The following is a 19047-nucleotide window of genomic DNA, read 5'->3' on the forward strand; positions in this document are numbered from 1 at the left end:
TCCCCTACATCATAAACTGATAGTTTTATGATTTTTTAAAATCTATTTCAGTTAAGAACTTAAGTTTTATGCAAGCTTTCCGTAAGTGTATAACGTACATATTTTGAAGTAGGGCACCTTTCAAAGTGGGGCATATTTGAAATTGGGATTTTTCTCCTATGTTTAAGTGAAACGGAGTCATATCATAATGTAATTCACCTTCTCCATCTGTTTGTGTTTGTGCAACTGAATTATATCACGATAAGGCTAAATTTTATTTAAAAATTAAGTGAAAAATCCCAATTTCAAAGGTGCCCAAATTTCAAAGGTGCCCAAATTTCAAAGGTGCCCACTTCCCCCTAAGTGATCACTCCATCCTCAAAAGACAAAATTTGAAAAGGAATTCCAAACGATCCTCCGAATGCCCAAAGTGGTATAGCGTACCTCCTAAAAGTTATGGTCTCTAGATCCTAGAGGAATTTATATCCATATTGAAGCTTGTATACGAAAAATTGTCAAATACACTGAAAGAAATCCGAAAAAGTTAAAATAACTTTCCGGAAATGTTAATTTTACCCTACATTATTGATCCGAAATCGGTGTAAATATTACCCTTTCTTAGGTGTATTAGGGATTAAAGTTACCCTTTTCATGTTAATTTTACCCTTAATAGGGTGTAAAATTAACATTAAAAAATGTTGATATATTTTTACACCTAAAAAGTGTTAAAATTACGAGGAAAAAAAGTTAATCGCACCTTCTTTTTTTTCTCAGTGTATGGATATAAATTTTACAAGTGGATAAAGGCTATTATGAAAAAATTAAAGAAAGGAAGTAGCGGAACCTCGAACAAAATTCAATAAAAATTGTATTTTAAATTTCACGAGTTTTCTGAAAATCTAGGTAAGAATTTGTAATTAGTACAATAAGAAATTTTACGTTCTACAACGTTGCTGCGAACCATTTTATTCTATCTCGAAGAGAAATGATTTTTGATGTTCTAAAAATTTGGTGCTAACATTGATTACTGTAATTTGCCTCATATCACTGGGAAAAAAACGGAGGTGCGATTAACATTATTTCCTCATAACTTTAACACTTTTTAAGTGTAAAAATATATCAACATTTCTAATGTTAATTTTACACCTTTTTAAGGGTAAAAATGACATGAAAAAGAGTAACTTTAACCCCTAATACACCTAAAAAGCATAATATTTACACCTATTTCGGATCAATAGTGCAGGGTGAAATTAACATTTCCGGAATGTTATTTTAACTTTTTCGGATTTCTCCCAGTGATTGATTCGATTTAATAGGGCAAACTTGAATGAAACAATTTACCTATTTTTGATAATCCTATCCTGTCAAAACAGGAACCATTTCACAGACTATTTTCGTCTATTTGAAGAGAAAAGGCAATTTTAAGCCATTTTACAAAATATGTATGCGTAGTTGGCAAAAAAATCCCTTCGCTTGATTAGAAAAAGCGAGAAAGTTGAACTGATGATCATAAGATTTGAGGATAAATCAATCTAGAATCTTTCCACTTTTTACACTCAATCCCGGCATTATGCACTTCGGGATTACGCACGTACAATTATGCAGGTTTGCTTACCACAGGGAGTGAATTTGTAAAAACATTTTTGAAATATGTCTCAATTTATAATATACTAATTTGTGACGCGAAAAATTTGAAAACACTAAGGGAAAGCGCACAAACTTCGGCTTCGGGACAATTCAGTTTTTTCTTTATGTTCCATATGGATTTTACACATAGTTCTTTTCTGGAAATTTGAGGCATTGGATCAGTTATTAAAATATAATATTACAAAGGGCCAAAATAATTTAAAACACATTGAAAAAATGATTTATGCGAAGCTTCAGTCGTCCGAAGGTAGCGCACTTTCCCCTATGCTTATTTTTCACAATAATGCCCAACACACAATAACTTTTGTTTGTAAATATGTTTTCAAAATTTTCTATGAGAGAAAACGAGATAACTAGATCCCTGTTTCATTCACTCTCATTGAAATGTCAAAAACATGTTTACAAAATAAAAGTTATTGTGCACTGGTCATAAAGCTTAAATTTCTTTTATTAAGGTGAAATTTTGAAATATTCTAACGATTTATTGAAGAACTCTAGCCAATAAGTATTGTTTGTTAATGCATTTCATTTAAACAGTGTAATATTTTAGTCTGACTACTTTTACTTCGTACGAAATTCGCTCTACGGAAGATTTATTTAAACGAAATCTCCTGCGGGTATGCAAATTTTCTCGATGCATAATGCCATTTTGCGTGTTTTTTTTTTTGATCCCGAAAATATGCAATGTGCATAATCTCGAGACCCTGTGTAATACCGTGCCTGTTTGAGACACTTTATCTTGAGCACTGCACTGAAGAGAAAAGTATTCAGAAAATCTGAACAGGGAAAAGCGCGCTAACTTCGGACGATTTATGATTCGTACAAATCATTTTACCGAAGGAAAACCTTCTGAACTTCACCACAAATCACAAGACTGCTAGAAAAACAATCAATCTGTCACATTTTTTGTAAGATTCTTTCCACACTGAGTTTTACACCGCAATTTAAATTCAAATTATACCTAAAATTTAACGGTCTTTGTGTTAATACATCCTAAAATTAATAAATATTTGAAAGCAAAATGAATTCATTGACTATCCGAAGATAACATACATAATTTTAATTAATTTATTTCCATGGCCGAAATTACACTCAAAGTGGCCGAAATTAGAAGCTGGCTGAAATTTGGCACACTTTCCCTAAAATTTGAATCTGCGATCTCTTTTATCTATTAAGATATTGAATAGGGTAAGTGTGCCAAATTCCGGCCAGCTTGCAAATCCGGCCACCTTTTTTGTTCCTCGAATTTTCATGAATTTTTAGTTTTTACATACTCTAGAGATTATACAATGCAAAAGAATAACAAAAAATGTAGCTTCGACAAACGAGATGACGTAAAAAAGACATTTGAAGAATTTCCGAAGAGCAAGGAACTATGAGAATGAAGGTGGCCGAAATAGGGCACCAAAGCTATGTCTACATTTTTATTCATTTTAAAATGTATTAAGAATGATTTTAGAGTAAATAAAGACAATGAACGGTTTACAAGGCTCCAAGCAACATTCCTTAAGAAGAAGGAATAAAAAATCAATTTTTTATTAAAAATATTACATTTCAAACTTGAGACTTTGGCGCTTGCATGCAACTATGCCGAAATTTGGCACACTTACCCTATTTGATTTAAATTTTCGACTTATCACATTTTTCCCCTATTAACTCTCTTTTGGAATTATTATAGCGATGAAGACGGAAAATATTACGAAAAACAAACACAATTTTCTATGAAAAAATAATAATATTGAGAAATGAGAAAATAATTGTATATCTTTATTGTAAATAGAGATCCTTTACTTAAATAATCATTCTCTTAAAAATACATTTGCAAAAATGGTAAAAGGAAGTCATTGGGAAAGCGACAAAAAAATACCATTAGAAATGAGAGAACAAGGAAAAGACAATTTACCACATCCGGAAATTTAATTCATTTTCTTTTTTTCTCATGATACAATATGTATACTTTTTAAGTTTAGAAGATATTTTACAAACCGTCATTTTTTTTTATTCTTCATCCAATTGGGTGGCGTTTTTTACTTGGGCTCTTTCACGTGTCTCTGCCACAAATTGAAATAAATTAGTGATCCTTCTGTTCTTGCTCCGCTTCCTCGAGCCATTTAGCCTTTAAACTTTGCCAGTTGTCGATGCTGAGGGGCCTGAGAGGGGTCTTCAAGTAATTGTATGTGTCTTTTAAATCAAATTTCCGTTGTCGCATGAGATCAGAAATCACATTATTCCAGTCAGGAGGGACCCTTAGTCTATAATTTCATCAATTAATGCTATATAATGACCAATAATTTCATGCACATTTTGTCTCTCACTCTCTCAGGATCATTTTCCTCTCGCTCATCTACTTTGGCGGCATTTAGTTAGTTGTGTGTTGAGGCAAAAAAGGAATTGGGAAATAAAATAAAATAGATGTACAACGAAAATGATTGCTAAATTAGTCTTATGGACAAAAATGATGGGTGGGAAAAAGAGAAGTGAAGTTATGATAAAATTGAAGAAGAAGAAAAAATATCCTTGAATTGAGGAAAATACAATGTTGATGAGAATAAGGGGGTAAATATCGAAATTGAAAAACAATTTTGTTGGAGAAAGAGGAGCAGACAAAAAAAAAATTGTGTCCAAAAAATTGATATTGAGAAAGACTACATAATATAGAATGAATTTGATGTTATAGAATTGGGAAAAAAAAGGAAAGCATAACACGCGAAGGTTTTTTGTTGTTTTTATTGATGAATCTCATAATTGCAAATTGGATTTATATACACTGTCAAGAAAAATGATGAACGTTTGAAAATACTTCCCAGCACGATTCTAGGGGTTCCTCCTGAGCCACTCACTCTGTTTTGGCCCTTGACAAAAATCACCAATTGACTTGCGATTTTAATCAATTATTTCTTGCACGTGCCGCTATGCTTAAAATATTCATTAAATAGCATGGAAATTTCTTTGACGCTACTCTCACACGAGTAAACAAGACGGAGGAGTTGGGAAAAAGGGTGAAAAAAAGGCGACTTAACATTGTTCAATTTGCATTTCTATACCAGTCAGGCGCAGACGATATGGAGGAAAAAAAAGCGTGGTGTATTAAATTGCAAATTTCATTGATGGGAATTTGCATGATTAAATTCCACAAATTGCAAATAATTGAAGACAACAGGATTCAATTTGATTATCTCACAACACTGCGGCATGTATTTTGCAACAGTGTGAAAGAATTGGTTTTTCTCTCAATACTTTTTGGTATTTTGGATCAATTTTGAGGCTCCCAATATTGCGCAGAGGTCGTTCTCTTTTGCTAATTTGACGCTAAGCCAAGGGGATAACATCTAAAAAAGATTTTGTGCATTGCCATATAAAGGCTATGAACCTAATACAGGCTTTAGACCTAAAGCTTAACCCTTTAACGACGAGACACTTTTTACGGACTGAAAATCAACAATAAAAATTAAACTGAGAAACATAATCAATGAGACTATTTACACCGCCGCATTAGATTGGGATTGAACTGTTCCAAAATCGGATTTCAGATAATTAAGTCTTAATCTAAGGCAGTAATCTAAACGATTTCATTAAGGTCATTTAAACTGTCGTATTAGATTCATACTGAGTTGTCCCAAAAACCGATCTTGGGACAATTTAATCTCAATCCAATCCGGCGGTGTAAATTGCCTCAATGATAAGTCTTACATCTAACCTTGAAAAGTCCAATAGAGTCTGATTCGGTGTATTTTGTGCTTCTATGAACGATAGGGACAAAAATAGCCCAAAAATTTAAGTAATTTTTCTGACAATACCAATGAATAATATTGTATTTTTCGCTTTAATGAAAAATATTACGTATGAGTATTGTAGTTTTTATTCCCAAAAGGGTTTTGCTTAAAAAAATTGGAAGTATAAAAAATAAATAAAATCAATTATGAATTTGAGAATTTTAAAATTCGCCATTTTTGAGCTTAAATATTTACTACATATCAAATGGCCAGAGACTTGCAAATAATATTGCAGATTCCTTCAACCTTATACTTTACAATTATGTACAGACATAAGAAAAAAACCTTTAGGTAGTCAGGAAAAATTATTATCTTTATGGGACACCGGTGTTCCAACCGTCCTTAAAGGGTTAATAGCTCTATTTTCTTAACAATTATGTTTTTTGGGAATAGTTTAATTAAGGATTGAATAATTAAGGCTTAATGACCTGTTAGGTTCTGAAAAATCAGTAAAATTGATTGCAATTTAGGACTTTGAGGCCTTCCAAGGCTAAAGCTAAACCTCTAGTCTGAAGACCACTTAAGGCTAAGCCAGATGGCTTGACTGCTCTAATTTCTTATCAGCCAAGATTTTTTGAAAAAAATAACTTGAAATTGGATCAGTAAGTGTATATAATGTATTAGATTCGGAAAACAAATAAAATTGGTTGTTATATGCGGTTTTAAGATCTTCGGCAACTGGGCTAAACCTCAAGTCTGAAAAAACGCCTTATATTTAAATTTCGAACGTTAGTATTTTTGCTGCTTTGTGGTGAATACTAGGGAGTTGGGAGCCAGGAAAATGGATCTAGGGCTTCCTGCTGTTCCTGAATTATGTTCTTCTCTCCTTCCCCGATATTTGAAAGAAGACACTGTTGTGAATCCCAAATAGACTCTGGATGATCTTCAAAAAAGAGGATCAGGTAGAGGAAGATTACGTGAAGAAACTCTAATTCCTGATTCCAAACTTTCGGTGTAATGATAGTTTGGGCTGATCCCTTCATCCAAATTTTAGGGACTGAATATTTTCGAGGATAATTCGAAGTCTATTTAGGACTTTAGATGCTCATTGATCAGAGGCAATAGCGACACTGACTTGCACGATCAATTTTACTCTTCATAAGATTTCTACATAAACATAGAACTGCTCAACATTATTCCCATCAAGGATTCATTGCAATTTGAAGACTCTTAAACATCTCTTAACACCAGAATGATTTATTTATCCGGAATTAGTATTCAGAGATCAATTAGAGCACCGAATACGACAAATTTACTTCATACTTAAAGGAAATCCAGGCTAAATTAGTCCAAGACTAAAATAACAGTAAGATATTTCTACTTTGTCCCTTAGGGAGAAGTGGGGCACCTTTGAATTGGAGTACCTTTAAAATAGAACTTTTTCTAATACTATAATAAAATGAAACTAGGCCTAACGATGATATAATTGTGAAGCTAAATTGCATTATGATAAGGCTGAGTTCCATTTAAAAATAAAAGGAAAAATTCTGTTTTAAAGGTGTCCCAATTCAAAGGTGCCCCACTTACCCCTAATTGCGCAAACCCCGATTTAATTAAAATTTATTCAAGCATTTTTTTCATAAATTAATGTAAAGCTTTATTGCCATCTAATTTAGTCCCTATCTTCTCTTTTTTCTATAAGACCACTATGTAATTCCTGTCTTAGAGTCACTGAGGTCAAAACACTAAAGTGATACATAATTTATAAGTTTTTGATTTATGCCAAATGCGATATATGTACTTCTAACCAATTGCTGTTATTCATATTAAATAAAATTAAAAATAATAAAATTATAAATATTAAAAATTCATTATAATAAGTTATAATTAAAATATTAAGTATAATTTGAAAATTCAACTATTAACTCAATTTGGAGCTTTAACACTTAAATAGAAGGAATCACACCTAATATCGGACAGAGAAATCTTTGTTTTTATTTGTATATATTTTTATTTATTTATAAGTTTTACCAAATAATCGAATTTGTTGCATGTTTAAAGAATTTAAAGAGTTCTTCGTTGTAGTAAAATATTAAGAAAGAAATTGGGGTAAAATACATTTCCAGACTTTAAAAATTAATAATTTTAATTAAGTTTTAGCAAAACAAAATTAAAAGGTTTTTACCGTTTTTACCCTTGCTGCAGTTGCAGTCATTCTGCATATATTTTGTAATTTTTGAAAAATGTGAATTTCATTGATAATGTTGACAATTATACAAGAGAATTGTGTAACACACTAACGAGCTCGTAATAATTTGTCCCCTTTTCACAAAATTTTTGTAATTTCATGCCATTGTTCGTTTTCCATATAGGACCAAAATATTATATTATTAAGACCAAAATCACCAAAATATTGCAAAGTATTATGAAAAATTTGGCTATTTCTATACTGATATTTATTATAATAATTATATTTTCATTATTGAATAAATTAATAATAAATAATAATAATAGTTGGTATACAAATAACAAACTTTTTTCTTGATATTTTGCCATTTGTTCGTACACTTTTGTTTGTTTGGCAAAAATTTACGAACACGTAACAAAATATGATGATAAATTTGGCTCTTCACGAATATTTACAAATGTTCCTAAAATTACAAACATGTTCGACAAGAAATCATATTACGATTAAGCTTTTTGTTTAGTTTCAAATTTCCAAAATTTTAAAATCTTTGGGATTTTTTATTACTCGAACTCCACAGAGGGAGCAGTGTATATAATCCCTCGATTTTGAGTTAGATATTTATTGCGAATCCTTACCACCTAAGCGGTCGTATTTTGGTATAATCTTGTAAATCTGAAGTTTCAAGTTTTTTGGCGTTACGCTGTTTGTTCGTCTGTGCGTCTGTGCGTCCGGCTGTCATCATATTTAGAGACCAAATAGTAAGAAATAGCGGCGTAGGATCTTCGGGGGACCCTCCATAAATTGACCTAAGGATCGTTCATTTGCCCCTCATTTTCCTTCTACACCTCGCAATCCCAAAAGCAAGAAGAAAGCAAAAAGAGACAAATATTTCTAAATATCGTTCATGGAATCATTCTAGGTAAACAGTTTTTCAAGGTCAAACGTTAAAAAGGTTCTAGAGAACACATTTATCAACAGAATGACGTCATGTTTGGGATTGTTGGAAAGGTCTTAGAATTCCTGATAAAACTGAACCGGTTCCAATTGGTTTTGAACCGGTATCGAACCGGTTAATTACCGATAACTAATTTTTATCCGAAATTCAATTATATTACTCCGAAGTTATTTTGAGCAATGATTTGAATAATTTATAAATCGGTTCAAAAAATTGGTTGAGAACCAGTCAACGGTAAATGATGTGGAAATATTTTTGAGGTATAGCATCTAATACTTCGGAAAGCGTGGGACGGTTTACCGTCCTTTTTTTATGGAAAATATTGTTAAATGAGTAAGAATTAATTTCATGTATTAAGAAGTTTGTATTTAAAAATAAAAATTTACGATTAGAATTAAGAAATGAATCTCATTTAATTAAATAACATAAGTATGGTTTATTTAATTGCAATTACAACGTAACTTTCTTTAAAAATTAAATTTTATATTCTGCTTTGTTTCAGGTAATCTTTACTGCTTTTATTTATACTTCTCGCCTCCCTCTTGTTTATTTCCTTTACCAAAGAACCTTGAAAAAATATAAGTTTTTGTAAATATAGGTACTTAATACTCTAAGAGTACATTAATTTTCCAACTTACTTTTATGTTCTTCAAGATTGTTTATATTATGTGCCCCCTGGTTTTCATATTAGGCATTTTTTTTAGTCCCAGGGAAAAAGGGGCGTCTTTTTAATTTTGTATCTTCTTCTCTGTTGGTTCCTTTCTTCTTCAACAGTGAGCACAAGCAAAAAGCCAGTAATCTTATCTGATGATTCGATTATACAATTTTTCGCAAGGGGTATTCTGTGTGTGTGGTTATGCGAAACCTATGTTTAACACTTATTTTGTCATAATTAAGAAGATACAGCGATGATGTCGGAAAGGAAATGGGATATTTATTGGTTGATTGACAATTTTCCCGAAATATTGAAGAAATCTCTTCTCACCATTAATTTGCTAGATTGTTTCTTTTCGATTTTGCTGTGTTGTTTTTCTTTTTTTCTCTCTATTGAGCCTCATCTGAACACCTCAATTGTTGATAAAAATCACAGTAATTTGCTCAATGCAATTTGTATTAATGCAAACTGTTCGGCAGAATAAATTTATTTCACTTCAATGGAAGTCATTACAATGGCAATAATCTCTGACTGAGTCAAACAGTATGGGAGAGAGTAAGAAGATTGCAAGAAGATGGCATTACAGTGAAAAAGCAAGAGCAGATAAATAAGGCGGTAAATTTGTATTTAATTTACACAAAGTTGTGTATTATATTGTAAAAAAAAGGCATGATCTATAAGTGAGTTAAGAGATGAAAAATTCCGTTGAAGTAATTTCATTAATTATCGCCGTTAGGATAAATTGTTGTATAGATGAGGCACTTCTTTTAGAGAGATGTATATCATCTTTATGTCTGTTGCAAATATTACACATGCACATCACGTTAGCAATAAATGCAAATGTAACTGAAACAGAGCCATAGAAACTAGATAAAGTGGTTGAGGAAAAAAAAAGCTCAGTAGATAGAGATGTGATTAAATAGGAGTACAATTAGCTGCTTTTGAGAAATAATTAACTACTAACAATTTGTTAGAATATTCAACAGTGGCTCGTGAGGTAAAACCATTAAAAAAGAGATCCACAGAGACAACAAAATGTATACCATTGTGTGCAATTTTCGCAAATGAGTTCAATGAGAAATATTTTTCATTTTTTTCTTATTTTTTTTTCTCTCGATAGGTTTGGTTCCAGAATCGCAGGGCCAAGTGGCGGAAGCAGGAAAAAGTCGGACCTCAGGGACATCCCTATAATCCCTACTTGAGTGGTGGAGCATCCATTCCTTCAGCAACTTCAGTGGCACCATCGTTGCCACCGAATCCTTTCACACATCTGGGCTTCAATCTGCGGAAGCCCTTCGATGCTGCCAGTTTGGCCGCCTTTCGGTATCCTCACCTCACGGGCGGTCCAGTGATTCCTCCGGGCTACCTTCACCAGTTCCACAGGTGAGAACTTATTAGTTTCAAAATAACAGGGACCCATCAAGCCTAATAAAAAGTGAAGCTAATTTTCACTTTTTCTTGTAAAAGATTTGCAGATATTGCACCGCGTCTTAAACAAATTTGCTCGTAGTTCTTGTATTACTTCAGCGAACATTCTAAAATATGTATTTTTAAGTAGCTTTTAATCCACAATTTCGAAATATATCAGACTAATAAGTCAATTCTTTTTAGGAAAAAACTTGCCAATAGTCTTCAGTTCCTCTATGCAAAAACGTATGGAAAAATGAAATGTCGATAGGCCCCTGCAAAATAACCTCTATCTCTTTGAATAGGGGAAAGTGACCATGCTTGATACGATCCAAGCTTGATAATAACTATTTTTTTCCTACGTTAATCAATAATTATGACTCACAGCAATATATTTTAATAGCTGGTCCTAAGCCTCACATTTCTTAAAAAAAATAGGATCCCAGCTCTTTTTCCCTAGTTTCAGGAAGCAAAAATTAAAAATGGGTCCAAAACTGTAATTTCGATACATGATATTTCATAAGTATTTCTTAATTAATGTCGCTGTTCAGGAAAACTACTATCATAGGCATCTAGAGGGTTCATCAGTATTAATATTTATGTAAAAATATTTTTACTTGGGGACACTGTTTTTGATGGTGGTGACAAATTCATAAATTCTACCTGTGTCCATCCTATATTTTAAGAAGGGTCCATGAATGATAATTTAAATGTGGCAACTCTATCATTAGATGTGATTCTTTCATAATTACACCTATTGTAATCCTCCAATTTTATCGACAATTGACATAGCCTTCAACCCTGTTGCCTGAATTTTAAGGTTGCAGAATGACATTTTCATGGACTCAAAGTGAAAAAATAGTTTTCGCTAGCGCCCTAATGTCATAAAAACATGGCTTAAAAAAATTAGATAAAAGCAATTTTAAAACTAATAACCAGTCGTACAAACGATTTAAGCAGATAGATTAGAGTTCCGTTTAAATATTGATGTGCATTTTTTTGTATCCGGTGAGATTTTTACAGTGAAAATGGGCCTCCGAATTATCGAATCAATCATTATACAGGAAGGCCCCGGATCCAACTTGTATAAAAATCATCACTGAATTTCCATTTTCTTCTTGAAGAAAATCTAAGATTTTTCAGGAACTATTTGAGGTGGGATTATGAACCTAATAAGTGAGACACTTTTTTGTCATAGTGGAAGAATCGCTTCGGTCTGTGTGATACTCAGAAAATAATCACAAACCTTGGACATCATTTTACAGTATCAAGCATGGTCACTTTCCCCTACTAGCTATATAAAAATCAAATTAGAAAGTCTCTTAAATTCCAATATTCTAGCAAGAATCGACTTGTCAGAATATAAGTCAAATAAGTCGAAAGATTTTTTTCAAAATTCGTTTTTTCGCTTTTCGGGTACTCCTCTGCCTTCCCAGTGAATATTATTCCGGAAAGCTAATTATTCCCAATCTATAGGGGGAAGTGGGACACCTTTGAAAGTGGGATACCTTTGAAATTGGGATTTTTCACCTATTTTTAAATAAAACTGAGTCTTATCGTGATGTAATTTAGCTGCACAAATAGATAAATAGACTGAGAAGCTAAATTGCGTTATGATATGGCTAAATTCAATTTAAAACTAGGAGAAAAATTCCAACTTCAAAAGTGCCCCATTTTCAAAGGCGCTCCACTTCCCCTCAGGGGTATCAAATCTTAAAAATCCTGTACTCAGCATATAAAATTTCACTTTTGAAATCGCTCTCCTGTAAAGTTGGACATTTGCGACGACTTATTCGTTTTATATTCTGAGCCTTCGAAATAATGAATATTTTTGTTTTAAAATATATTTTGTATCTTAAGGATCAAGAAAAGGAAATTTATGCAAAGAACTTCTAATCACTGACCCTAAACTTTCAGTGTATGATAGTTTATACAGAATACAGAGATGTTCAAAAGAACCGTTGAAACCGAATAAACGTCAAAATAAATTTATTCTGGTAGCGTTTTGACCATTGACGTACGTGTTTCATTTGACGTTTATTCGGTTTCAACGGTTCTTGCACGCCTCTGGTTTATAGAGTAACTGTGCCAAATTTCGGCATAGTTGCATGCAAGTGCCAAAGTCTTAAGTTTTAAACTTAATTTTTTTTAATACAAATTGATTTTTTGTTGTTTTTTAAGCTTGGAACCATGTAGACAGTTTATCGTTTTTATTTTCTTAAAAATAATTCTCGATTGATTTTAAAATGAATAAAAATGTAGAAATAGCTTTGGTGGTATATTTCAGCCACCTTCATTCTCATAGTTCCTTGCCTTTCCGGAATTCTTCCAGAATCTTTTACACATCGTCTCGTTTGTCGAAGCGATATTTTCTGTTTTTCTTTTACATTGCTTTACCTCTAGTGTATGCAAAAAGTAAAAATTCATGGAAATTTGAGGAACAAAAAACTGGCCGAAATTGCAAGCTTGTCGAAATTTGGTACACTTACCCTATTGATCCTTTACTGCAGAATATTAAGGGCTAAATAAACTCGAAGATTAAAATTCGAGTCTATTTGGGGCTTTAGAGACTATACTGACCTGAAAATTACCTGAGAGACGGCTTAGTGAAAAAGTGATGAAAATGTAGTTTTGTCATTATTGAATTGCATTAATTGCAATAATTATCGTCATTTAATTAATAATAATAAGAATAATTATCATTATTTATATTATTACAATTTTCCTAAACGGTCTCTCAATATTCTAAATATCTGGGCTATATTGGCCTTTAGGGCGAATTCTAAAACTTTTGGCTTTGTCAAGCTTGTTAGATAATTTTGATTTTTTGAATCAAATGAAACAAATTTCTTTTGATACAAACCGAGTAATTTTTAAATATACTTTTCTAGACTTAAAAAAACCTTGTAGGGTAGCATGAGGTAACGGCTAAATGCTTATAGACATTATTCACGTTACAAAATCCTTCTTACTTAGACATTGATTATTTGGAAACATACAGAACATTTTATATACACAAAAAAAAGTATTTCGAAAAATTGTTCGTAAATGTTTGTGAATTCCTACTGGGGACTTACGAAATGTTCGTAAATCATATAACACACTAAAAGTTTATAAACATTGTTTATAAAATGATCACTTGATAAAGGGACAGATAATCCTAACCGGCTTATGTAGGTGAGATTCTTAACGTGAGCTAACTCGGAGTGCATGCAAATTCGATTTGGAGCTGAAGTTGGGAGACGCCATTCAGTTATCTTGAATCAAATTCGTGAAATTATACAAATTTTGTATTTAAACCAAAATATCAAAGATTTGGATGGAGTGACAGAAAAGTGATATATGGGTGAAATGTAGACCAGAATGTACTCTATAATTTTCCTATAGAACATGATCTCATCGATTACTCAGAAGCCAAGATAAGCGAGGTTTTTTGTTTCTTAACTCGTTTTTTCATCCAGAGTTCCCCAAGTAGTCATTTGTTGAACTTCAACTATATTAAAGAATTGTTGTCTTTTGTGGGACTTTCCATTTAAAACCCTATTTTAAGTGTCTTGGTGGAGTAGAGGCAGTCAAATTGGCATCTGAGTGATTTCAAAGCGTTATTATGGGAAAAATCAATTTTTTCACACTTAAACGGCAAAATCGAAGTGATAGCGTAGTCTGAGCGGAAAATGATGTATGGACGAAATGTAGAGACAAATGTGTTCTACAATTATGTTGAAGTAATCATCAAAATCGGTTCAGCGACAGTCGAGATAATTGAGGTTATGTGATATTGAAATTGGTTTTTCGACTGTTGCTGAACCGATTTTGATGATTACTTCAACATAATTGTAGAGGACATTTGTCTCTACATTTCGTCCATACATCATTTTCCGCTCAGACTACGCTATCACTCCGATTTTGCCGTTTAAGTGTGAAAAAATTGATTTTTCCCAAAATAACGCTTTGAAATCACTCAGATGCAAAAAGTCACCATAGATGGCAATTTTTCCAAAATGGTGCAAATGCGCACTGTGGTTAAAACAGAACCGGAGATATGAGGGGTCAAAGTTCACTGCCTCTACCGTTTAAGTGTGAAAAAATTGATTTTTCCCAAAATAACGCTTTGACCAGATGCCAATTTGACTGCCTCTACTTTAAAATAGGGTTTTAAATGGAAAGTCCCACAAAATACAACAATTCTTTGATATAGTTGAAGTTCAACAAATGACTACTTGGGGAACTCTGGATGAAAAAACAAGTTAAGAAACAAAAAACCTCGCTTATCTTGGCTTCTGAGTAATCGATGAGATCATGTTCTATAGGAAAATTATAGAGTACATTCTGGTCTACATTTCACCCATATATCACTTTTCTGCCAGTTCATCCAAATCCTTGATATTTTGGTTTAAATACAAAATTTGTATAATTTCACGAATTTGATTCAAGATAACCGAATGGCGTCTCCCAACTTCAGCTCTAAATCGAATTTGCATGCACTCCGAGTTAGCTCACGTTAAGAATCTCACCTACATAAGCCGGTTAGGATTATCTGTCCCTTTATTTTGGACACTATTTTGTTTTATTTAGAAGAAATCTTTCGAATTACGAGTAGTCAAAATAGAGTATAATTTAATTTTTGGGTAAAAAAGAGAGAAAAAAATGATTTTTTCTATGTTTGTACTCAAAACACTATGTCAATCTTTTAGGTTTTAATTCGTTTTGAATACATATACCGCTAAGATATTCATCATATTTCTTCTCCTTAAAATGATACGAACAATTCAATATAGTTGATTATTTTAAGGTCACCAAGACTTTATAAAAGTTTTTATTACCTATTTTTCTAACATCAATCACTTATACTTAAGAGTGCCTAAGACTTATACTTAAGAGTACTTAAGAGGACCATTATTTTAAACGAAATTTACATTTAATACCGGCTTCAGATCTAAGGTTTAGCTATGGCTTAATTACTCTAATTTGTACTTAGAAATTATACTTAGAATTGGATTATTAAAGATAAATGACCTATAAGGCTCTCAAAAGATAATAAAATTACTCGCTATTTAGGATTTTGAGACCCTCTGGAACTGGGCTAAACCTTAAGGCATAGTCATATGGCTTAACTTCTATAAATTCTTATCAGTTAAGATTATTTGGAAAATTTTGACTTCGTATTGGATACTTAGAATAAATGATAAAATAAATTATGAAAAAACTAATTAAATTTTTATTGTTTAAGATTTTTGAGAAGTCCAGAAACTGGAGACAAATACGGCCTTCAGACCTAAGACTTAGCTATCTGGCTTAACTCCTTTAATTCCTCATCAAGCTTGATTTTTTAGGAAATTGTTGTTTAGGATTGAATATTAAGGGCAAATGATTCATTAGATTTAGAAAAATTAATAAAATTGCTTGTTATTAAGATTTTTGAGACTTTCGGGAACTGGGCTGAACCTCCAGTCTGAAGCCGGCATAAACCTTTTTTGTCTGAAGACTGTTTTATTTTTAGATAGTTTTATTATTAGGAATGCCCTATCATTTCAATTATAAACGAATATGTTTAATAGGTTTTATTCTGCTATTTTAGGACAATATTGTCCTTCCGGTGAGCGTCGCAAGGTGATTTAAACCAACGACGCTCACCGTAAGGACAATTTTGTCCAAAGGTAGCGGGATTTCCCCTAATTAACTTCTCTGGACTTAATTTCAAGCAAAATTTTGTCATATTTTTTATGCTTTTCTCAATTACTGCCAAATGAGTTTTACGTGTCCTAAATAGAGATGGTAAAATTTCAGAAATTTCACAGCAGTCGCCACCTACTTTAGGCGGAAATTCATGAAATTTCTTGAAATTTACCAACTCTAGTCCTAAATGAATAAAACATCGTCTAAGAAATCGCAACCACTTTTCACTTTTGACTAACAGCATAATTTTTTCCAGAGCTCCTCCGCCGCCAATTTTACCACCGGGAGTTGGAGCTCTATATACCCCAGGTACGTCCTTCCAGACCCTTCTGGCCAATATTTCTGCTGCCCAACGTCACCAACCGCCCCCATTGCCGCCGCCGCCGGTGCCAGTTCCTGGAAAATCACCAGACATACTAATAAGTTCCGCTGCATCAACTTCTCCTCCCCTATCGCCACCCACATCGGGTCTCACAGCGTCGGCGGGAACTCCAGGAGTGTCTGAAGATCGCAGGTCGTCCTCCATTGCGACGTTGCGTCTGAAGGCGCGAGAACATGAACTGAGACTCGAAATGCTGCGGCAAAATGGACACAGTGATATTCTAAGTTAATAGCGTTCACAAAGAAGACAGAGTTGGAAATAATTTAGATAGGAGATGAAAGATGACAAAAAAAAATGTGTGAGTGTGAAGTTTTTAGTTTTGAGATTGTTTTTTTTTTGTTGAATCAATTTTAAGTTCATCTTTTTTGGAAGGGGAAAGGGACAAGTGAATCAAGACGAATTAATTTTTCTTCTTCACATTCTTCGAATCATTTGTTAAATTTTCTTTTGTTAATATTCACAACGGGTTTGTTTTAATTTTTTAGTTGCAAAGAATCATTTAAGAAACATTGAGGAAAATTTGAAAAATCAACTTCAATTGAATTTAGATTATTTTGGAAATTCCCAGAGTTACGAGGGGTTTGTTGGATGACATTTCTTGAACTTTAAGCTTTTATTGTAGATATTTGCGTAGGGAAATGAATATGTTTACAAGTTCAAGAGAAAATGTTTTCCAATTAATCGAAACTCAATTATTGTACACCAAAATTCATGTGTTTTTCTTTTTTAATTCCAGTTTTGGTTCAGTTTGTTTTTTTAATAAAAAATCTAATTGAATTTACTTCCGGATGAGAAATTATGAATTTTTAATAATCAGAAAAGCTTATCTTTTTTATATCATCTTGAGTACAACCTGTGGTCTATTAATGGACATTTCTACATATTTCTGTAGATTCAAAGTTTAAAAACAAAAATATAAACCCAGTCCGTGTATATCAACAAACTTTCTGCACTAAAATTTTTGTCACTTTAGGAATAAGAATAAAAAGAATTTATTAGATTTCTTTTCCACGCACTTTAGTGAATACAAAATTAAATTGTCATCGTGAAGCAATTTAAATTTTAAATGACTCTTTTTATTGGTTTGTTATTGTCTGGCGGCAGTTTTGGCAAAATATTCATTCACATTTCTCCTTAATGTTTATTTGGAAAGAAATTGAATTTTATTTTGATATATGTCACGATTTAATTTTTAAACGACGACGTATCAATAATAAAAAGGGGTAACTCATATGTAAATCAAATGGTTTGAGTTTGTGGTTTATAGAAAAATTTATGGGTTTCGTACGAGGGATCAAAGGATCTGTAACTCTTGGTTCGATTTAGGTGTTGATTAGGTAAGCACGGATATTAACCGATCAGGAGGGGAATTCTGTAATGCTCTGGCAATGCCATATGACAAATTGAATTCGAATCTTAGGAGAGCTTTTTCGAAAATGCGATTCTGTAGCCGTGATATTGCCATTTCAGCTCACGTGTCATTGTCAAAAGTCACATATTTGAGATTTCTGGCAATTCAAATGACAATGAATTTTGTTAAACAAATCAACCAAGACGTACTGCATTTTCATAAAATCATAATTAAAGGGATTTCAATAAAAATTCAATGAATTGCATTTTCGAACTCATATGGTATTACAAAAAAAGCTCGAATGACATTGTCAGGTTTCGAACTCACGCGTGACAATGCCACGAAAATTACAGATTTTCCCTACAGGAATGATCAGCTAATCAGATTTGAATAGAGATCGACACGGTGAACTGATCAGAGTGACAGATCTGTTCGAAAAACTGATCAGAGGGGCTGATCAATACGATCAGCAAATGTTATCTGATGTGACTGATGTTATATGATGTTATCTGTAGCTGATCGACACGATTAGTCGATCAGCGTGACTGGTCGATGTAATCAGCTAGTCATAGTGACTGATCGATGCGATAAGCCGATCAGAGTGAATGATCGACACGATCACCTAATCAGAGTAAATTATCAACGCGAGTACCTGAGCAGATCAGGGTGATCACAGTGAACGATGGACGCGATCAGCCGGTCAAAGTGATAGATTGAAGCTATAAGCCAATCAGACTGACTTATCGATGCAATCTGTCGATCAGAGTGATAGATTAATGCGATAAGCAGATAAAAGGAACTGGTTGGTGCGATTAGTCAATCAGAGTGTCTGATCGATGCGATTAGGCGATCAGAAAGACTAATAGACGCAATTAGCCGATCAAAGTTCAACCAATCAGAGTGACTGATCAACGCGACACGGTGATCAGAGTGAATGAATAACTCAATAACCTGGACTTATCGATACAATCAGCCGATCAAAATCACTTATTGAAGCTATAAGCCAACCAGAATGACTGATCAATGCGATCAGCTGATCTCAGTGAGTGATCGACGCAGTCAGCTGATCAGAGTGACAGATCAATGCGATAAGA

General features: G+C 32.9%; 1 protein-coding gene across 1 annotated transcript in view; it reads left to right on the forward strand.

The window, feature by feature from the left end:
• LOC129808017 (homeobox protein aristaless) overlaps positions 1-17398 on the forward strand; it is a 156389-nt gene extending 138991 nt beyond the window's left edge. Inside the window, exons 8-9 of the mRNA XM_055857663.1 lie at positions 10258-10520; positions 16477-17398. Of these exons, the coding sequence (XP_055713638.1) occupies positions 10258-10520; positions 16477-16831 (618 nt within the window). The 3' untranslated portion in view covers positions 16832-17398. The remainder of the gene's footprint in view (positions 1-10257; positions 10521-16476) is intronic.
• Positions 17399-19047: the final 1649 nt, after the last annotated feature.

Source organism: Phlebotomus papatasi, chromosome 3 (genome assembly GCF_024763615.1).
Source record: "Phlebotomus papatasi isolate M1 chromosome 3, Ppap_2.1, whole genome shotgun sequence".
In the NCBI taxonomy this organism is placed as follows: Eukaryota; Metazoa; Arthropoda; class Insecta; order Diptera; family Psychodidae; genus Phlebotomus; species Phlebotomus papatasi.